At 33.8% G+C, this 23644-nt stretch overlaps 2 protein-coding genes across 2 annotated transcripts; one reads left to right on the forward strand and one right to left on the reverse strand.

Moving 5' to 3' along the window:
* Positions 1-1060: 1060 nt before the first annotated feature.
* Positions 1061-3300, forward strand: LOC126967883 (uncharacterized). The gene has a single exon (XM_050812578.1). It carries the CDS (start codon positions 1075-1077, stop codon positions 2665-2667), a length of 1593 nt encoding a protein of 530 aa, XP_050668535.1. The 5' UTR covers positions 1061-1074; the 3' UTR covers positions 2668-3300.
* On the reverse strand, positions 3289-23315 carry LOC126967894 (uncharacterized). Its single transcript, XM_050812591.1, has 5 exons — positions 23157-23315; positions 11410-11499; positions 5978-6211; positions 4671-4800; positions 3289-4047 (listed from the first exon to the last, which is right to left on the reverse strand). Exons 2-5 carry the CDS (start codon positions 11476-11478, stop codon positions 3947-3949), a joined length of 534 nt encoding a protein of 177 aa, XP_050668548.1. The 5' UTR covers positions 11479-11499; positions 23157-23315; the 3' UTR covers positions 3289-3946.
* Positions 23316-23644: the final 329 nt, after the last annotated feature.

The following is a 23644-nucleotide window of genomic DNA, read 5'->3' on the forward strand; positions in this document are numbered from 1 at the left end:
TTAACCGTATTTGAATTATTACTATAAAATCTATATATATATATATATATATATAATATATAAGAGATTTCCACGTATAGAGTCACCCATCACGATATCTCTGGAACCATTAGAACTAAAGACTTGAAATTTGGTAGGAATATTCTTTTCACCTAGTAGAGGTCAGCTAAGAACGGATTTTCCAAAATTCTATCAACAAGAGTTTTTTTTTTATTATCAGTCAGCTAGTGTATAATATAATCGTTGACGTGTTTAGTTTTTAGTTTATCTCGTAAAAAACTTAAGTAATAATAAAAATAGTTGGATATATTGTCTTGGATAACAATAATTATTAATGACTCGATCATATCTAACAATAATATTGTTCTTCTGTTAATCTTTATATCTTCATCATAAAAGTCGTATCATCGAATTGACGTCCACTGCTGGACAAAAGGCTCCGCCAGAGATCTCCACGACGATCGGTCCTTCGCTGCCCTGATCCAAACTATTCCGGCGATCTTGACCAGATCATCGGTTCATCTTGATGGGAGCCCACCAACACTGCGTCTGCCGTTACGTAACGGCAGACGACCACGTGGTCGACATTCGAGGACTTAATTGCCCCAACGGCCATCTGCCCGTCGAGCAATGTGCCCTGCCCACTTCAGTTTCGCAATAATTTTATGCACATAAAAATAAAATATATTATACATAATATGTAAACTTGAAACTCTTATTTCTGATGTCTGAGTAAGTAACCAGTCTAGAAAATGCTCACGCATTACTCGTTAAGAGAAAACATGCCGTTGAATGAAAAATGTTTTCACCAAGTCGCAGGTCACGGCTCCAAGAGAGATGTGATTGTGAATTAAGATAAGTTGGCAGTAAGCGACAATCGTCATGCAATTATGTCGTTCATTCGTCGTGACCAAGTCGAAATTACCACTGCAGTAGAGAGCAGGGATGGTTGTTATTGTGCATCTACTATCAGAACTATATCAGTGAGCTGTCGAGGCCGCCGCCGTTCAGTCCACGCGTGTCGGGACCGCGTGCTTACGCGAACAAAACGAAAGTGAAAATTGCTTCGAGAAAATGACAGTGATTATAGCTTTTTGTTTATTCTCTTTTGCCGTTGCAAATCCAAGCGGACAAATCGAATACACAGATAAAGTTAAAACCTATCAGCTCGATGTGCCCGGCAAGGATCCTATTACAATAATAGACACCGATGACACTTCAAGAAATTGGGAGGAGATAAAAAGTAATAAAGACACTGAAATGAAAAATCTTATGACGCACATTGTGCATGATATTGGTGGCAATCGACCGCGATGTTATGGTCCATCGTGCCGAGAAGATTTCGTTGAGAATGAAGGCCCCCAAGACTTTGATGAGTATAATATTGAACATTTGGAAAAACTTAAGGATTTTGGTGATCTCTCAAATGAACGTCTTCAAGCTATTGCAGACTTAGCTGCTAGGCTAAAGAAACAAAAAGTTAAAATAGATCGATTTCCATCAGTTAGTAACGAAGATACCGAAAATGATGATAATGGAAAAGTATTCACTTCGTGGAACCGTTTAAAAGTCAAACAGCATAAGCATCCCTTTGATGACAAAGATGGCTGGGTAACACTGGAACCAATTGCGTGGTCTTCGAGTAAGATATCCAAGTGGAAGCCGAACGTAAAGAAGCAAAAACCAAGTTATTGGAACGAAGATGAAGACACGAAATATTCGAATGACGATAAGTATAATTCTTATTCAGATATGGATAACGCATATAACTATCCTACGCAAAACACCCAAAAGAAACCTATCTTAAGCCGTCCTGGATTTATTAATAATAAATTACATGTACCACCTGAATATGAATCTGAATTACCTTCAAAACCTACATGGACTAAGAACAAACCACAGCAATCAATGTCTATGCAAAGCTTACAATCTTCTTGGTCATCTGACGACAGCAGACGGCCGTACAACAGCAAACCAAATTGTGACAGAGATGAAAATTATCCCAACGATGAATCTATTTACTACGGAGTATCAGATTCTGTGATAACTGATTCACGTCCGTCGAATTTCCCATACGAGTATGAAGCTCTTCATCAATCAAGTATGCAGAGGCGACCTATGAGGAGACCAACACAAGTGATTTACGCTGATGAATCTGATGATGAACGTTACTCAAAACCTCCACAAGGCGACGGGCAATGGGTTCTTTTATCAACAACTAAAGGATATAGAAACAAGAAACGGCAAAGGTCGCTTGACATGCACGCTGAGAGCGCCGTACCATCTGTGACGTCACATCACGCTGTGTCGTTAACTGTACTACCAATGGAAACTCCTCACATTAACATGACAACATCACATGGAGGACTCCTGGAAGTAGAGAAAAGCTTTCAAACAGTGGAAGAATCAAAACGGGATATGGATAAGAAGCAGGATTTAGAAACAGGAGAGTCACAAAACAAACCCGTTAAGAAAAAAGTTATAAAAAAGAAAATTATTTCTAATAACTTACCTGATAAATCGACCGTTTTGGCTGCTGTTGGCGCCGGTATGGTACCAGCGACGATGGCTATGGTAGTACCCATGATGTTAGGGAAACGACGACGAAGGAGAGATGTTAATAATTTCGATGATTATTCTTATCAAATCTTGAATCTTACTCAATAGGTTATCTACGTTTCTAATCTATTCGACATTATTTTCGCAGTGAAACATCTATCTATATTCGAAAACCAAAATATTTTATAGATTACTAGTTATGAGATCATCCTCATGGACTCTATAAAAATCTGTCTGCGTCCGATCCAACCTCTTGTTGTCATGCAAAAATTTAATCAAATGAGTAGTTTTTACGTTTTGCTCGGACATACATGCAGACAAATAAATTATTAACTCTACTTTTTTGGCTTCGGTTTTGTTAGTAAAACAAAAAGCAAGTATTCTTTAAAAATATTCAAAAAACAGTTTTTACCTGTTACGATTTTGTATAGATTAATATTTTGATACAAAGATATAACGTCACGTTGATATGCTTTTTTTAAATATGAATTTTATTTTGGGTTGGTTGGGAAGCGAATTGATAGGATTGTAATTTATTATTTTTATTTATTGTAAAATAGCTGTAAGTGAATGAAATCTCGTGCGTCTGTGATCTATTTATTAATATTTTGTAAGTTTGTTGTATCCGAGTTATGTTTGGGATTATTATTATACTATCGTACATAGCTATAGGTTGTAATAACAATTAATTAAATGAAATTTTTATAAGGTTTAATTGAAATTAAAACATTTGCAAATGAACAGTTTATTTTGCAATCTTAATTCTCACAAATAATAATTATTACTCGTAACAATAACATTAAATTATGGTGAAAAGAGGCTTTCTCCATAATTGCAGTAAGCAAGCACGATATGCAATCGCAAAGGCGTATAATTAGATCAAATTTTTACGATTACATGAAATAATAACTTAACATTAATTAAACAAGGAAGTTTCTGTAATAGCACTGTATTGGAAGTATTTACATAACAGATCATAGCGGAAATTGTTTTATTTCAGAGCTGATAAAGAAGAAACCATTACTACTTTCAATGGTTAATTTTTGACATTAATATATTTTAATAAAATTCCATAATTTATGTTAACAACAGATATGAGTTAGCAACAAAGAGATGCTAAATAAATAAAAAAGCATTTTTTTTTGCCACAAATTGCAGTAAAGATAACATTCAAATTGATTTAAAAATAAAATTGATCTCTTCTTATTTCTTAAGTACATTCAAAACGGAATTTAGAAGATGTTGTTCAGGCGGACAGACAAGGTAAGTATAACGATGAGAGAGCGGTATTATCAATATTCCCCACTCTCTCGCACTTGTAGACGTGGTACCGTGCCTTATCACTGAATATATGAGATTTTTGATCCTCGTGTGAAGGCATGCGTGTTCAATATTTAAAGAGCACTTCTCCAGGACGGCTGTAGATATTTCCGGTCCTTATTGCTTCCATTAGATACTTGACGCTGAAGAGGCAAAGTATCAGGAGTACTGGAATAATAAAATTATGTTATTTATTTATTTTTTATGTCAGCCATTAACAAACGCGCGTGGAGTTGATTTGAAAGAAAGAAAAATATTAAAAGACATAAAAAGATAAAAAATAATTGATTTCATGGTAGAAAGATATTCTTTGATTAACGCGAGTGTTACAAATTTAAATAAAACATTTTTCGAAGGATTAAATCGCCTGTAACTGTAACAGTTTTTTTACATTAGATTTTGCGTAAAAGTTACTTTTTTTAGTATTATTTTAGTTAACCTGACGTTGGCTGTCCCCCCGAAAACGTGATCTGGAAAGGTCACGAAACGTCGGATTAACTAAAATAATAATAAAAAAGTAACTTTTACGCAAAATCTTGTTATCCAAATTTTTTGAGTTTTCTTTAGTGTTAATTCCGCCAATACTTGTCTTTAAAAATTCCGCTTATTATGGACTTCCGCAAAGTAACACCTACTTCAATAAATTTGCAAAATCTAATGTAAAAATACAGTTACAGTTACACGCATGTTTAAAAGTGATTTATTTAAATTTTATAGTAGATGATATATTCCTCCCGTAACAAATAGGGATTAATTTGAAATTCGAGGATCTAAAGTGACATGCAACTTACTATCAGAAGCGAAAATAAGTCCAAGTTGAATCCAGCCAGCAGTCACAGCTTCCCAAACTATCAAACCAATTGTGAAGAACAGATGGAAGAAGCTGTATACAAAGAATGTTGTAATGCAACATTCATTTACCTAAAATAAATAAATATTAAAGTTTTTTTTAATGAAAATAAGGGACGAGACGAGCAGGGCGTTCAGCTGATGGTAATTTATACGCCCGCCAATTCCAAGGCAGTGCCGCTCAGGATTCTTGAAAAACCCAAAACTTCTACGGCAGTACAATTGCGCTCGTCACCTTGAGAAGTAAGATGTTAAGTCTCATTTGCCCAGAAATTTCACTAGCTACGGCGCCCTTCAGACCGAAATACAGTAATGTTTACACATTACTGCTTCTGCTGTTCTTGTCGTTCTTGTCGTTTGCCTCCTCTTATAAAAAGTGGGGTGTGGGCAGGAGTTATTTTGGACACAATGCGGTACGTAGAAATGTGATTGAACACTCTTTTTGGGTTGTTCTGTATTCTGAGATGTGAATGACTCGCTGGAGGTAGTATTTTATTCTTAGTAGTTCGCAGTGTGCAGCTGGAAATCAGCGGGAGGAATAAGGTTGCACATGATGACAGATGGGTGCATGATGGATAACCACACCTTTTTCTTCCGCCAAGCAGTATACAGGTTCTGAAGGTTTGTTTGTGAAGGTTTTATAGCTCAACGTGACCAGCGCAAGCGTGAGTAGTTGAATTGTAATGAGCACATGCTCTGTACTTCCCCGGGGCAAAAAAATTATAGTGTGAAGTCCCAGGTCCAAAGGTGTCGTAAGAGGCGACTTAGGGCATTTACCAGTGGGAGGCTTCTGTGCAAAGGATACCGGCTAGATTATGGGTACCACAACGGCGCCTTTTTCTGCCGTGAAGCTGTAATGTGTAAGCATTATTACTTTTCGGTCTGCAGGGCGCCGCAGCTTGTGAAAAAACTGGGTAAATGAGACTTAACATCCTACGTCTCAAGGTGAAGAGAGAATTTTCAGGTTTTCCATGAATCCTGAGCAGCACTGCATTGTTATAAGCAGGGCGTAGCAATTACCATCACCTTAACATCCTACTAATATCGTCCCTTATTGTAATAAAAAAATACAGTTAGTAACAATCATGTGAAATATGTAGTTGATGATGCAAAATGGCGCGGCAGATCTACGCAACTATGTTATAGTTTCTGCCAATACATATTCTGTGTTATGATAGAGTTATAAATTGGACACGGAAAAAAAAATCATCCAGCGCCGGGATTATGACAAAGTAATCACACAACTTACCCTATGAGCTCCTACAGTTAGTAAGACTGCAAAAGCAAACAGCAACAATCCAATTAAAATATACGTTAAATTATATATCATTATGATTGTTGTGACTAGATCCTTCTTGTCTTCGCCAAATATACTCTCCAAGTTCTCGAAATTTCTAAACTTTTCTTCATTGGGCTCATCTTTTGACAAAATACTTAATCCAAGTTGATACAAATGAAATGCGGCTACTGCAAGACTAATTATCTGAAACAAAATATAAATGATTCATAACCATTTCCCATACGCCTTTTGCCCGTTTACGTTTTGTTATATGAAAAAAATAGTGACTAGGGCTCACATCACACATAGAGGAAGTAATCTGAAAATCTTTGTGTATTTTTGGACTAACCTTTACCGCCTACAATAATATTGATGTTAAAGTAAACTAAAATTAATGTACTCTTCAACAACTTTTTACATAATTTATAGTCTTTGTGTTTGTTCTTTCAACATAAGGGAATCCTTGGTGTGTGTTATATGAGATAGAGCAAAGTATCAGCAGTAGACTATGAGCAAATCAGTGCATTCACCATTATTTAATATAAGAAAACAACTTTATAATTACAACTTTTTATAAGCATGACAACATAATAACTGCTTTGTAGTCATAGTAACCAAAAGTCACTAATTTCTTCTTCTATGAGTAAGACCTCTATGATACTCACGATGACCTTCAGGTCTGAGTGACGCCTATCATCTTTAGAAGCTTTAACAATCTTGGTTGTGGTAATGCCTTTGTAAAAAGGTCTGCCCCCATATGTTCTGTGTCCTTGTAACGGATGGTCACTAATTTCTTCTGGACACAATCCCGTATAAAATGTTCCTTTATGCTGATATGTTTCGATCTCCTACCATTCATTTGATTGTTTGCTAACATCTGTGCAGCCAAATTATCATTATAGATCGTAACAGTTTGTTGAAAAACTCCAATATCTTCCAACAGATATTTCAAGTGTAAAGCTTCCTTTATTGCTTCTGTCATCGCCATATATTCGGCTTCTGCTGTTGACAAAGCCACTGTTCTGTGTTTCTTTGATGCATAACTAATAAGGCCACCACCAAACTTAAAAATATAACCGGTATATGAACGACGGTCAACGGTACATGCCGCCCAGTCAGCGTCAGCCATGCCTGTTAGTGCCATTCCTGATTGTTTATATCTGATGGTTACATTCTTCGTTCCTTTTAAATAACGAATCACCCTTTTTGCAGCTTGCCAATGTGTATTATCAAAACATGTATTATATTGGCTCAAATATCTAACAGCAAACATTATATCTGGTCTTGTGGCTACAGCGAGGTACATTAGAGATCCAATTAATATTTGGTATGGTACATTCTCCATCTCTGTGAGTCCATTACCCTTCTCCAGTTTCAGACCAGTCTCCATGGGCGTTGACACTGGCTTACATTCAGCCATGTTGAACTTATTTATTAAATTTTCAATATAATTCTCCTATGACAATGTTATTTCTCCCCCTACATGGGTGAATTGTATGCCCAGGCAATCATGGAGTGAACCCATATCTCGTAACTCAAAAACTTTTTGCAGTTTTGTTTTGACTTCTCGTAACAACATTTCTGATTTATATGCTAGTATTAAGTCATCCACATAAATGTTTGCAAACAGCTTTTCTCCTCCTTTTTCTAATATATACAAGCAAGGATCCGCTGAAGAATTCTTAAATCCGATTTCCAACAATTTCTCATGTAACTTTAAGAACCATTGTCTTCCTGCTTGTTTCAAACCATATATGGCTTTGTTTAGTTGACATATCCCATTATTTTTATATCTATTTATATCTAAAAGCATTTATTTTGCTTTTTTAATCAACTCTATGTCTTTTCCACGTGTAATTATGTATTTTAAACATTTATCCAGATTTTTCGGCTTCTTCATATAAATTTGTTCATCTAAATCGCCGTTTAAAAATGCAGTACACACGTCTAGTTGGGATAACTAAAATTTATTTTCAATTGCATGTGCAATAAGTATTCTAAGAGTACTCATTTTTACAACAGGTGCAAATGTTTCAGTGTAATCAATTCCTTCTTTCTGATTAAACCCACGCGCCACAATCTATTTCTATTTCTCCATCTATTTCTCCCACTGCATTATATTTATATTTTAAAATCATTTTACTATCAATCAAATTTTTGCTTTCGTTTCTGTGTACAATTTTCATAGTATTATTTTTAAGATGAGATTCAATCTCGCTTATTATTGCATCTTCCCATTCATCCATGTTCTCGTCTATTTCTCAGAGGTATGATTGTTCAGCATCCATCTCATAATCTTGATGCCATGCTGGTGGTTTTCTCTGTCTTTTATCAGTAGAACTAGTCGGATCTATTTCATCTGTTTCTGTATTTGCGTCAACAAATATTTCATCATTGTTCAATTCCTGGTCAGTTTCATCAATTTCATGTTCTTTCAAATCTTTATTATCTTCTACATTTTCTTTTTCAGGAGAAAATATAATTTCTATTTCCTTTTTATTAACTACATCTTGTTTTTGTTCTCCTTTGATCTCGTTTTCATAAAACATTTTGTCCAGTATTTTGACATCTCTGCTAATCATTACCTGGTCTGTTTTTGGGTTGAAAATCCGGTATGCCTTGCGATTTTCCGAATATCCTACAAAAATTCCAGGTGTCGCTCTGGCTTCAAATTTTCCATTCTACTTTCCTTTTTAAGTACAAACGCCTTAGTTCCGAATATGTGAAAATGTCTAACTGACGGAACTCTCTTTACCCATTTTTCAAATGGAGTCGCGTTATCAATACTTGTGCAAGGACTACGGTTTGCCAAGTAGTTAGCTGTATTAATAGCTTCAGCCCAAAAAACTTCTTTCATATTGGCGTCTATCAACATACATCTAGCTAAATCAAGCAATGTCCTATTTTTTCTTTCTGCTAAACCATTCTGTTCTGGCGTGTATGGTGCGGAAAGTCTCCTTTTGATGCCATTCTCCTTCAAATATTTGTCAAAATTATTGTTAATATATTCTGTCCCATTGTCACTTTGTAAGCATACTATCTTCTTTTTGGTAAATCTTTCAGCCTCATTTTTGAATTCCTTAAATTTTGATAGAGTTTCATCCTTAGTTTTCATTGTATATACTCTTGTATATCTTGAATAATCATCTGTAAATGTGATAAAGTATTTGGAACCCCCTTTCGATGGCTGCCTCATGGGACCACATACATCAGTATGCACAATATCGAATCTTTCATTTGTACGTTGCTCATTTTTAGGTGCATTAAACGGTAGTTTTGTTGCTTTGCCTTTAGCACAGACTTCACAGTCTTTAACTGTGTCACTTTTATTGAATTCTAAGCCTTCCATAATTTTCTTATCAAGTGCTATTCTCATTTGTCCTTAATTTAGATGTGCTAACTTTCTATGCCATTGCTGCATTTTGCTTGCTTCGCAGTAATTAGCTTTCTCTTCTATGTTTTCTTTAACGTAGTACAAACCGTCTGAATGTCTCTCTGCTTTTAACAGAATTTTATTGTTTCGCATCACGATAGCATTTTTTTGTTTAAATAAAACTGTTCCACCTTTGTCTGTTATTTTTCCAACTGACATTAGATTTGTAGTCAGCGATGGTACGTACAAGGCTTCAGTTAGTTTCAGATTTGGTATTTTATAGGTGTAAAGTTTTGCTGGACCTCGTCCTTCGATTTGTGCAAGACAGTTTTCTGATGCTAACCTTAACGTTTTGTTATCAGCTTTGTCCATATTAATGAATCTTTTCAATTCATGACTCATATGTGACGTACATCCGCTGTCAAGACACCATTTCTTAATTTTTTCTTTATTATCAGACGTATTTAGGCATGTTTCTTCTAAGCAACATAGACTTGCATTATTTTTATTAACTCGGTCCACTTTTGACCAGCATTCATGAGCTTTGTGTCCTTTCTTTTTGCATTTAAAACATTTAACAATAAAGTTTTTATTTTTGCTACTACTATACAGCGCCTCTTGTTCAGAGTTTTGTTCACTTGTACTAGCTATATTTTTTCTTGCCTCAGCTTCTTCAATTATCTTTATTTTCAAGTTGTCTGGATCTGGTAGATCATCCCTGGATTCTATTGCAATTCTAAAATTTTCAAAAGATTGAGGTAAGCTGTAAAGCATCATAATACTAAGAAGATCTTTATTAATTGGTATGTCCATATCTGCTAGTTTATCGACGATATCCATAAATTTATTCAAGTGATTGACAATATTATCACCATCTTTCTTCTTCTTCAATATCAACTCTTTTAATAGGCTTGCTTTTCTTGCAGGACCTTTGCTATAATATATGCTTTCTAGCGTATCCCAGACATCTTTACTTGTTTGACAATTTTTAACTTGTTTTAATTCGCCCGGTGATATTATGAGAAATAGCTCGGCTAATGCTAACTCATCTTTTTCCATATAGTCATTCAATGCATCACCTTCTCGCGTTGGTCTCTTAATTTTATTTGAAACATAGCTCCAAAGGCCAAGTTTTAATAGTACAGCTTTTGCATGGATCCTCCATGTATCGTAGTTTTCTCTTTTCAATTGTTCTATGTGCACGTGATTACTCATTTTTCTCTTTTATTCCCGTTTCTGGGCCCATGCTATATGAGATAGAGCAGAGTATCAGCAGTAGACTATGTGCAAATCAGTGCATTCACCATTATTTAATATAAGAAAACAACTTTATAATTACAACTTTTTATAAGCATGACAACATAATAACTGCTTTGTAGTCATAGTAACCAAAAGTCACTAATTTCTTCTTCTATGAGTAAGACCTCTATGATAGTGTCCCAGCCACACATAATTATTGAAGAGACCATAATGAACTTAGCTCACCTAAGTGAAAAACTCTGTGATCACCATGAAAAAAAAATATTTTACAATCTCAAACACTGCTCAAGTCAAATAAAAGATCCATAGGTTTCCTACCTACCATTAAATAAGAAAATACATTTTTAATACCTACCCCACATTAAATAAATATATTTTTGTATATTTAAGAGGATGAACACATCAAGAAATCTTTGAGTTCAGAGTATCCAGAGATGACCTTAAAGGTCCCAAGTCGTATGGGTTTCTGAATACTTCAGCAGATTCCACAAACTGTCTGTGCAAGAAGTTACATGAAAATCACGCGGAATGTCAGTCATAAATTTCGCGCGACTGAAATTTCACAAACCCTTATTTATTCCTAAGTTCTGCTATGTTAAAATTATCCTATAATTATTATGCTAATATGAATAACACTTACAATTAAATAAATCCACAGTAGCAATAATAAAGAAGATACGACTAAAATAAATATATTATAAATATAACGCCTGATAAAATATTATGAGCAAATATTCGAATAGCAATAATTGAATACAACATTACTTACAATTACAATGTAGCCAAACACAATATTACCGAGTCTTAACGGAAAACAGAACAGGAATTTCCTCGTCATTTTTGTTTTTCATTCGGTTATCTGGAACACAAGAATATAAAAATAAATTTCCTGTAAATATTGTGGAGCTTAGGTACGGTAAGATATCTTTTGTACTCCCGCGAGGATATTTATTTACATCGAAAATATATGTTGTTCAAGGTATTTTGTAAGTGTACAAACATGATAAGGTGAGAATATAAGAATGGAGGGTATGAATTATTAGAGTGATGAAATGAATAATAGGTGGAGGTTGACTTAAATGTTAAACAAGAGTACACTAGAGAATCACTCTCGTTCCAGCATTTGGCGAGTCAACAGATGGCCCTCTGAAGATGCCTCGTGTAGAGGGCTATAAACGTTACGAAGTAATTTTTTTATTCATAACAATTTGAATAGCAACGTATTTCCGCAAAATTACATCTAATTCTATTAATTGACTTAACTGTAATTATTTATTCCTGGTCTCAAACATTTTTTATATATTTTTTATGACAATAAGGGACGAGACGAGCAGGACGTTCATCTCATGGTAATTGATACGCCCTGCCCATTACAATGTAGTACCACTCAGGATTCTTGAATATTCCAAATATTCTGAACGGCACCGCGCTCGTCTCCTTGAGACACGATGTTAAGTCTCATTTGCCCAGTAATTTCATTATTTACGGCGCCCTTCAAACCGAAACACAATAATGCTTACACATACCTGTTTCACGGCAGAAATAGGCGCCGTTGTGGTACCCATAATCTAGCCGGAATCTTGAATAAGAGGAGGCTAATGGGCAACAGACTCACGTGCCTCACCGCCACCTACGAATGTGTTTTCGGTTCTACAATTCATATGTTCGTTTATTCGACGCTAAGTAAGATCAGCAGCGCTCCTGTGATGCCTCTGGTGTTACAAGACAGTATGGGCTGCGGTGATCACTTACCATCAGGTAACTCGGGTGGTCGTTTGTCCTCCTCTTCCAAAAAAAACTGCCTATGGACCTCCCCAACACCAGGGGTCAAGGACATCCGTTGCTGGCTTTTAAGTTGGGAGTTTGCCTTGACCTTGAATTTCGTCTTAGTTATCGATGTTAAATAAACATGAGTGTTGGCATATGTTTAATTGGGCGGAATCGCATACTTCGGTCATTACGTTGTAAATTGTAATTCATACCTCACGAATATTTTATATTGCTGAAAGTAATGTTCTCTGTCAGTATTTATCAATTAATTAAAACAACTATATCATGTAATATATACATATATAAACAAGCAATTTATTTAACTTATATTAAAATAGTATATCTCGGGATGGACTCTCACGATTCCAATGAAATTTACTACGTGGGGTTTTGGGAATGAAAAGCCGATTTCATCTCTGGAGTAACGTTTTTACGAGTTTTCATGAGCAAAGCTTGCATACCCAGTTCGTTGATTTAAAGAAACTTATAAATTATTGCACGTTACATTAAGAGGGGGAGAGCTGACTCTGTAAGAGTGAGGACTTTGTAAGAGTGGAATATTATTATTATAGACCAAGGCAATGTGATGTGATTAGTATTGGTTTATATAACATCAAATTGAAAATTTTAAGATTTGAGGACACTAAAAATATTTAACTATTTTATGAATGCGAAGATGGGTCTTACCCTCAAAATTGTTCTTCAACTGAACGCGAAATTTTTGTAACTTATGTACAAATAATATGTAATCTGCATTTATCATATATTTCAATGATTTTCACTCACTTATATCAGTGTAAAATATATCGTTTTGTAGGATACAAAAATTGGCTCATAATGCGAGCGATACGTTCGCTATCTGTACCGATACTATAGAGATACTATATGTTTAGATTATGTATAGCCACATTGTTAATTGGTTGAATAGCTTGGTGTCTATTTAAAGTTCTCCTTGTTGAGCTTTAAACATGTATCCATTTACAAGATACGATACGACATCGTGTCGGACAAATTTATTGATCGATATCGTATGAAGACAATTGGGCTTATAGATATTTATAATTACCTACTCTCCCATGAATATTACATGAATTAAGCTTATAAACAACCTGTTTATTAATTACACTTGTCACATAAAGTAATCATTATTAAAATGTTCGGACTTAGTTTAAGAATTTCCTTTAAGGTCTAAAGATTTATACGCATTGATTTAAGTAAATTATGCTCAAAAAGCTTAAGCAAAAGAAGGAATTTATCTAGTTCTTTCTAAGTTTCAAGATATACTTACAAGTGTATCAACCTACATAACAATAATATAGTAAGAAAGTTGTCGTGGTTAGTTTGATAAGCTTTCATTGTTCAAAGCGTCAAATAAGATTCAGTTTCCCATTCCCTTAGCTTTTATCTACCATCTTTCTATTCTTTATTGAGTGCTGTAATTATGTAAGCATAAAGACTCTTAAATGTCTTTAATTTTATTGAATGCTAAATTACTGCCAATTTCACATAAATAAACGATTGTTTTTATCCACCATGTAACGGGGATTGAAGAAACGTTTATTGTTACTTATATGAACTAAAAATTTATCAGTAATATTAACTATTATCAGTTTGACATGTTATTAAAGCCAATTTTTGGCGTTCAAAGCATCAATAAAATTGATTAGCTAATAAAGAATGATTAGGTTTTTAAAATTTAGTTTTTATGTTTCTTCCTTTACCTTGCTCTCAAAAGACTAAATGCGTTGTTTAGTATTGATTATTAGTCTGAATCTTGCGAGTCGGTAAAATTAAACAATAAGTCAGACAGACAAACAGGTTTTGAATATTTTTTAAGACATATTAAGATAGCTTTTGTTTTACTTATGTAAAGTTATTTTAACGAAATTTCAAATTATAAATTGAAAGGGAAAGGATAAATCTCTAATAATTTGCCATTTAAATTGTGCAATGAAAACAAATTCAAAATATCGGAACATGTAAAATGCTTTTCGGGCGGGTTCATCGAATGACGGTTGAAAACATTGCTACGGTTCGCCGAGCCCTTTCGTAAAGGTTGTAGGGAGAGGGGTCCCGGTGAACGCATAGGCCAAGGTCAGGTTTTACTTCCTGTTCCCTTGTATAAGACAAAGGGAACGAGCGTGACAAGAATATGGATTCGCTGGCAGTCATTTTTAAAGACACATTACTTATTCAATGAATATAAATATAAATAGGTATATGAAATAGGTATAATAATTATATAATATTTAATTGATTGATTTTCCTACTCTAAGAATATATACAGAGTGCTTGCGTTTTTGCGAGAGGAATGGATGAACGCTATTTGGATATTTATTAATTGTTAGTTAGTTACAATAAACTTTGTATTTATTAACTATTATTTGTGTAATTTGCTTAGCTTTTAATTTGTAATTAATTACTTACTTTAATATTGTAATTGGTACACGCCGTTTTATTAAAGTATAAATAAATAAATAAATATACTTAATAATATAACAATTATAAAATGTTATATCACTTTCTCAATAAATATGTAGTTTTGTTTCATTTACACTTTATGGATCTTAATATATTATACATTGTTCTATAAATATTAAGAGAATATTATTGTATCTACCACAGAACAGTTTAATGAGATTACTTACTGATTATCCCTTTTACCTGTTCTGTGGTCTGTTACCTACCAATGACATATTATATTATGTTATAATTTTGTAATTACACCTTATTTAATTTGTTTTTCATTCAATTTGGTCTCTTGCGTAATGCATTATCAGCAATATAATTTCATTACGATAATAGATAAGTGAAGAAAGCTTCGGGTACAACATTATTGTACCCCATATTAGCACAGTAGACATATGTACATCAGTATTCTATATATTTTGATACACAAACTAGTAAATTTTCTACAAGAACACCTCATATGAATAATATACAAGCCATTTTCAGCCGTGGAGCTTTATTGTGTGCGTGTGGGTTTAAAGGGCACCGTAGATCGTGAATTTACTCGGCTAAAGTTAAGTTTTATTAGCCCTGTAATTGTGACTTTGACGACGAGTGCAATTGTTTAAAATGTGGGTTCAAAATTGTATATTAATATTAATACTAGGATGCCGCAATCGCTCGTCGTACCGCTTCGCTGCGGCGTATATTTGAGCAATGCGAGGTAAACTAAGTCTATGTACAAAAAGAAAAAAAAATAATCCAAACAAAAAAAATAAAAAGAATCTTTTGGAATTTGGCGCCATATTTAAACATGAGGAATCAGCGCCTTATTTGGTCACATGAGAAACTTGTGCTGATTTGCAAATTCAATATCTAAGAACCTGGCAGTCGAATCACTCTCGATTGATAGCAGTGTTACAATTAAAACTTATTGTGATTTGCTCAATCGGCTCAATTTTTAAATAAATATAAATAGCGCGTGGTAATTTAGAATAATTTCTAAATCATGTTTGTTTTTAATTATAATAATTGAATCAAGAAAATATATTGAAGTAGTCGTTACTTTGCGGAAATCTATAATTATTATATAAATGATTTTCCTCGATCACCTCTTCACGAGACATCCTTAGGACGTGTTGTCTCGCTAAAATCTGGCACGAGACTCAACACGTGTGGAATTGTTTAAAGACAAATATTGGCGGAATTAACACTAAAGAAAACTCAAATCATTTATATAATAATTGAATCAAGCCAAAATTCTCAACGATAACATAGAAAATTTCGAAAGCTTTCTATCAGTTTATTAAAATCGGTCCAGAAATGGCCGAGAAACAATTTAACACAGAAATCAATTGGAGTCACCCGGTGAGAGCTCCGCTCAGCTTCGCTTCGCTTCGCACAAGAGTTATAATTTGTGAATGCAAATTAAATTCAATGATTATCATTTTAAAACAATAGGTTAACAGTGAACTTCAAACAAATGTTGCGAGCGATGGAATTGAATTAAGATATTCTGCAGAAAGTGCCTACGTGCAAACAGAAGAACATGTTTCTCAAAGCCAAAACAGGATTTCCTTGGCTGTGTCAACAAATGCCATATGAACATGAATCATTGAAATATTCCTGAGCAACTGAGGTCAGTTAAACATTATTTATACGAACTCACTTGTCAAGTACCTATTTAAGAATCTTGATATTTTGTTACTTGTCAATTAATGCTAACTACTTTTTATAAGATAACTAGCGACCGCTTCCTGTTTTGTCTGCGTAGGTACATACAGAATCAATATATAGAGTCAGTGTATTATGCGGGATATATGTATGGAAATAAAACATACCTCCTACATAATATAATGTTCCAATATCGCATATAGTATAGGTATTAAATTATACTTTTATAAATAATATTAAATATATAGTATATTTTTAATTACGTTATTTAAAAAAATCACTTATTCTAGCTTGACAGAAAGATTTACATGTATTAGCAACAATAAAATTTTCAACATAATTTTCGATTTCGATTGACAATATCGGAGTTGACTCCTGTTCGTCTTAATCTTTCTGACTTTCGTTCGTTTCGGTTCGTTTTTGTGTAAACTGTGTGTTATTCACATTCTCAATAAGATGTTCAATTCATTGAAATTCGTTGGGTTCCACATTGTCATCAATGGAAGAATATCCAGGAAAACCCTGCAGTACGTTTTCATGACCTAATCCCATTTACATTACATCATAGCCTAACCTACCATGAACTAGGTATCTGGCTGTGAAAGAAAGTGCTGTTATGGAGCTAAGTTGGAAAAGACACATTGATAGACACGAGGAAAAATATTTTAATAATGTGTATATCATTATAAGTTCCCAATTGATGTTATTCTTATATTACAGACAGACATTTAAATTTTATTTCTAGTATATTATTATAAACCGTTCGAACTCAGGGTTATTAGAAGGTCATTGAAACGAACAAGATAATTATGTCAATGCATTTACGCTCGCACTTTGAAGCAATGGGCAGGTGCATAGCAATGAGCAAAAACTGTTCTAGACATTAACAACCTGTCTATAGCACGTTTATTATGCAAGTTTTTTTGTAGAAAAATTATTAAGGTAGCTATAATACCGGTATAGGTACCTACAGGCTATTTTCCACAATCTAACGTTGACTGTACGCCTATTATGTGTGAAAACAGAAAAATCGCATACCGAGTCAAAGGTTGCACATACAAAGTTATTTATTAAAATTTATTAAATTCATATAAACTAAGAATAAAAACATCTAACTCTTGGTGCTGAGCAATCAGGCCGTTAAGCAAGGTATGTGGCCGCAAGGTTGGCGCATTTGCCGAAAAAAATTGCCCGTTTATCCCCTAACGGCCGTTCATAATATTCAGTCTATCTCCGGTTGTGGGTTACTTGAGATAAAAATCGTAACTATCCTTGACTTTTCTGTCCCAATACACCTTATCCGTATACGCCGTCTGTGGGACGACATATAGTTTACCAGCGATAGAAGTTTGTATGGAAATTGCAATTCACGCGTCCCAATATAACGGCCGTTCCCAATATACTATCTACAGATAGAGTTACTACCTCCTACTGTCAGTAATAAGTCAATAATCTGAAGCTGTCCTAATATACCCGATAGGTCATACTTATCGCCTTGTATTGGGATGCGTAAATTATAATTTCCATACAAACATCTATCGCTGGAAAGCTATACGTCGTCCCATTGATAGATAGCGTGTACGGATAAGGTGAGTTACCGTCGTTAACTTTATTGGGACAGAAAAGCCAACGAAAGTTACGATTTTTATCTCAAATAAGAGATAGACTGAATATTGGGAACGGCCGAAAGGCGATAAGAATGACTTATCGGGTACATCGGGACAGCTTCAGATTATACAAATGATTTGAGTTTTCTTTAGTGTTAAATCCGCCAATATTTGTCTTTAAACAATTCGACACGTGTTTCGCCTCTACACGAGGCATCCTCAGGACGTATTGTCTCGCCAAAATCTGGCACGAGACTGAGAAGTCCAGTCCAGTTTCGTTTTTAAAGATAAATATTGGCGGAATTAACACTAAAGAAAACTCAAATCATTTGTATAATTATGGATTTCAGCAAAGTAACGCCTACTTCAATAAATTTTCAGCTTCAGATTATTGACATCTAATTACTGACAGTAGAAGGTCGTTATTTATCTCTATCTATAGATAGTATATTAGGAACGGCCGTAAGTTGACCGACACTCTCAGACAGCTTTTAAAAATTGAATAGTGAGTGGTTTTGGAAATTTTTTCTGATTATAATTATTAATCCATTGTTGTTGAAGACTTTGACATTTAAACTTGTGACGTAAAGGACGTAAAGCTCACACTTTAAGTGACAAAGTGAAGTATAAGCTCTCTTGAAAATTTGGAGAAGTTTTAATCAAAGAGTATTTCGAATATTTCTTGGCATTCACGAAATCATGAGATTATAACTGACTATTTTCTATGACCTATTTTCGTGAACAACGGGATCACGAAAATTCCTTCAGGGTCCCTTGCCCTATCGGAAATTAGAAATATTATTTACACGGAGAAAAAGGTTGTTAGCAAATCACTAAATACAATGTGGGAAGATGTATTGCCTAAGGATATCCCAGCCAGGTTGTTTAAACAGAATGAATTTGGAAGGAGCGAGTAAAGCATTTTAGTGTTTGATTTGGAAAAGTCTAATAAGAATGAATTTTTGACATGGATACGTTTCTTCACATTACACGGCAATATTTTCGTGGGATTAAATATATTTTCCCCTGTATTATCCTTATAGACCAGTGCCGAAGCCTTTGAAAATGATAAAAAGTGAAACAAAGTAATAGTAGGATGAAACCTATTGGAAAATGACAAGAATATAACAAAAATTAAGGGAAAAATAAATTACGGGCGATATGAGGTCGGGAAGTGGAAAAGGGGGGGTGTTTTAGGGTAAAAAATGGTTTATCTTGATTTCCGGCAAAACTACAAGTCCTATGGAAAAAAGTTAAGTGGCAAAGTTGTAGGTAATAAAAAGATCTACAACTTTTGTAATTACACTTTTTTCACATAACCTCAAAATTTAGGTGAAAATTTCAAAAAACCAAGTTTATGCTTTTTTATTTATATCTTTTTCAAAATAAAAAATTTTTCTACGAAATTTGGTGATAACTTACCTTTATTATGTCTGAAATACACTGTAATTTATTTGATTAAAAATATTTATTTTTTTCGCCTTATTTTAACTTAATATCAAAAAAGCACCCTAATTTTCAATCGAAAATTCTGACGTTAAAATATCAGCTTTTTTCAAAAAGTTTGGGGGCTTTTTGTTCGTCGAAATATCTACTTTCTGATGGTGTAAAAAAAATATAAATTACAATTGTAAATGTTCGGAAAATTTAAGTCCAACAAAAGGCATTTCATAAAGAATTCATACCTGTTGTCAAAAATATGGATTACGATTAATCAAATCTATTTATAAATGTAAAAATGATAATGATTCAGTGTTAAATTAACATTTTTTTTTTCAATTTTATTGATTTTCTAATCCATATTTTTGCTACTACTGAATAAAGACGATAGCTTATTTATATTACGACTAGCTTCAGCTGATAGTTATTGATACGCCCCGCCCATTACAAATTATAAATTAATTAATTTCTGAATTAATATATAAATTACATTGCTCTCTGTCAAGGTGACACGCAATAGTGTTCATATTCATTACTTGTTAAATCATCAACCACATATTTTCCAAATGCGCACCTTGTAGGTATATAAATGCACTAAGCGGTAACTTCGGTTATACGAAAGAAATATTGCAGTTTATTTAATATTGGAAACACTTTATTATTGTTATTGCAGTGAGCACAGGAACATGATATGAAAAAGAAATTCTTACGTTGCAGCACAGAATCCACTCTTTTCAAAATAATGAAAAAAATAGACTTAAAACTTATCCCATGATCTTGTAGGATATTTTCCTTTACAAAAATGTAAAGGTCACATTATGAGTACAAAAAAATGAAGAAGTTATAGTGGGATCGAAAGAAAAATAAAAAAACTTACAGAAGCAACTATAATTTAAAGCAGATGTCACAGAGAAATACAAAATTAGTTAATGGAAAAGGGTATCTACATTCTGATATGCAGCAGTACTTTGTCCAATGCAACGTGTACGGCGAACGAACTGCCGATTACCTAATACCTCGCTTGCTAAATGAGCTGACCTTCATTGAGCGGCAAAATTTAAATACTAAAAACATTAATTACAGACTAAAAGATTATCTATTACAAAAATTATAGCAGCTAAGAGAAGTTGAACCTGCTAAGTCATATTTATTCGTTTTTATGTGTTTTAAAATATTTTCACTGTTGTTCATTTAATTTATAGCATAAGTTGTGAGTTGTGACGTATTATTAAGTGTTATTAGCATTAGTTGTGGTTTTTTTAGATGTTAACCTTTGTGGTTTTTTTAGATGCTAAGTTGACCTAGTTTTATATCGGTATATGTAATATGATAAATAAATAAAAAATAAATTAGAGGCTTGTGATCGGGATATAAAGCGACGTGACTTTAAATTTACTCACATATCAAGTTACTTTAAGTTTCACAGAAAATCGATGCGAATTTACTGCATCCGGGCTACTCGTAAACATTTTATTAAGGCGTTTTTGTACGGAAGTACACTTATAAAGGTGAAGGCAGTTTGTACGGCAGGTACATAAGTTGTATCTCCATTTGATTAAACACTCATTGGCTATACTTTATTACAAAAGGAAATAGTTATACTAACAACTTCTGGTGGCTACTTGTTTTCAGCTTTCTAAGAATTTTGCTGCACAGGAATGCACTTATTGAACAGTCTATGTGGGTACCAACATATGCTATTAGAATTTGATTTTTTTTTATGAAAACACAGGACGAGACGAGCAGGACGTTCAGCTGATGGTACTGATACGCCCTGCCCATTACAATTCAGTGCCGCTCCAGATTCTTGAAAAACCCAAAAATTCTGAGCGACAATACAAAAAGTGCGCACGTTACTTATTAAGTCTCATTTGCCCTCATAATGATTGATGACAAAACTCTTAATAGTTTGGGTTAGGTCCTGACGATTTCCATTGAGATCTAATGACATAGAAATAAATGGTATATATGGTAATATATTTTTTATAATAAATTATAAAATTCGCAGTTACGAAGTATTCATTACATTCCCATGAAACCAATATTAAATATCTACTTATTATTTGACGTGATTTTTGAGTATGTGTCACGCTAATATACGTACATAAATAGCAATAAAAATTTATATTACAATAAATAGGTACTTATAATTGGGAACAAGCGAAAATAATCGTGAAAAGTTAACATGAGGGATAGCTGTTATATCGATCCCTTCTTAAAAATCGCCCAGGTGGCTCAATTTTTCATTCCACAATAATTTTTTTTATTTTGAAAAATAACTAACATTTGATTTATACTAGCTTCTTCTTCTTCTTCGCGTGCCTCTCCGACTAGCGAAGGGTGGGCAGTCAGCTTTGTAAATTGAACTATTAATTCTTCGCGAGGCGAAAAAGTTCTAATTTTTTTTTTTATGATAATAAGGGACGAGACGAACCGGACATTCAGCTGATGGTAATTGATACGCCCTGCCCATTGCAATGCAGTGCCGCTTAGTATTCTTAAAAAACCCAAAAATTCTGAGCGGCACTACAATAATTGCGCTCGTCTCCATGAGACATACGATGTTAAGTCTCATTTGCCCAGTAATATCACTAGCTACAGCGCCCTTTAGACCGAAACACAATAATGCTTACACATTACTGCTTCACGGCAGAAATAGGCGCCGTTCGTTCGTTATATTATATTGTTCTATAGATACAAAAAAAAACCCTTTTTAAAAGGTTTATATTTATTTATTTATACTTTAATAAAACGGCGTAAGCCAATTACAATATTGAAGTAAGAATAAATTACAAACTAAACATATTACACAATTAATAGTTAATAAATTAAAAATTTACTGTAAATAACGTACAATTAATTAATATCCAAATACCGTTCATCCATTCCTCATTCACAAAAACGCAAGCACTCTGTTAAATTCGTCTGCCATCCATCCGCAAATAAATCACAAGCAGGGTTGGCTTCGAGAAGAGCGTTGAGAGCAGAGAGAGACCTCGGTATAGGTGAGTTGGTGCGAGCCACAGTATATTATATTATATTTGTACATTGAGTGCATATCAAACAAGTGTATCAAATATTTCTTATATTTATATAAATATTTAACACTTTCAATGTCGCGGATTACACAGTGATGTCACTGCTTGGTCACAAAACAATGATAACAAGCGATACATGTGATAACTATACATACAATGAACAGTAAATAATTGTGAGTTCATCTCTATATATACTATTTTATTGCCCTTATATGTCTGTATATATTAAACTGATGTATGTATATACGCTACGAACAACAAAACGGCAAGGTTAACCTATTTTGATGAAATTTTCGTTGCGATGGGGCCAACTTAGCTAGAAATAATATGAAAATCAAGGAATCACTCTACGATAGGTACTCGACTATTTTACAAGTTAACATCATACTACCAATCAATTGTTAAGGATTCTAACATACATATTTTCTAAATCTATTCTTAGCTTAATTAAAGTTAAAAACATAAAATAATTTTAAAGTTGTCCAAATCGCAATAGAAATGATCGACAGATATGTCGCCGTAAAAATAAAAGGACATACCAATACTGAATTATCCTTGACGAAATCCTCAAATTTATTGATCACTTCATAGTTTCACTAAATCAAATCATATTTATAAACTAAATATAGTAAGACACTCCTGCGCACGTTCGTCGCGCAACTCGGCCGAGGATCTGTGACGGTAGTCGGCACGGCAGGTTGTGTTATGACAAGGCCGTAACAGCCTACACGTAGATTGGATTCAATTCTCACCCAAGGTCACTGGCGGACAATGACTTATCTAAATAGCCACGGCACTGGAACGGAGATAAGACGTTGAATTTAAGAGCGTGGGAATTATGGATTGAATGATAAAATTGTAAATGATGGTTATGTGAGCGAAAATAGAAGACCCATTCAGCGTGTCTAATGAAATTTTCACTTCACAAATGAATACAAAAGTTAATGTTTAGCATGATTATGTTGATATCCCAAGAAAACGCCAATACAGCGTATAGTTGAAACCATTTCTTGACGGTTTATATAGA

Source organism: Leptidea sinapis, chromosome 14 (genome assembly GCF_905404315.1).
Source record: "Leptidea sinapis chromosome 14, ilLepSina1.1, whole genome shotgun sequence".
NCBI lineage: Eukaryota > Metazoa > Arthropoda > Insecta > Lepidoptera > Pieridae > Leptidea > Leptidea sinapis.

Bases quoted from the DNA above. Each gene is read 5' to 3' on its own strand.
- LOC126967894 (XM_050812591.1), bottom strand. From the start codon at position 11,478: ATGACGAGGAAATTCCTGTTCTGTTTTCCGTTAAGACTCGGTAATATT. The intron at 6,212-11,409 runs GTAAGTAATGTT...ATTTTGTTTCAG, and splicing joins TGTTTGGCTACATTGTAATT to ATAATTAGTCTTGCAGTAGC. The intron at 4,801-5,977 runs GTAAGTTGTGTG...TATTTATTTTAG, and splicing joins TAACTGTAGGAGCTCATAGG to GTAAATGAATGTTGCATTAC.
- LOC126967883 (XM_050812578.1), top strand. From the start codon at position 1,075: ATGACAGTGATTATAGCTTTTTGTTTATTCTCTTTTGCCGTTGCAAAT.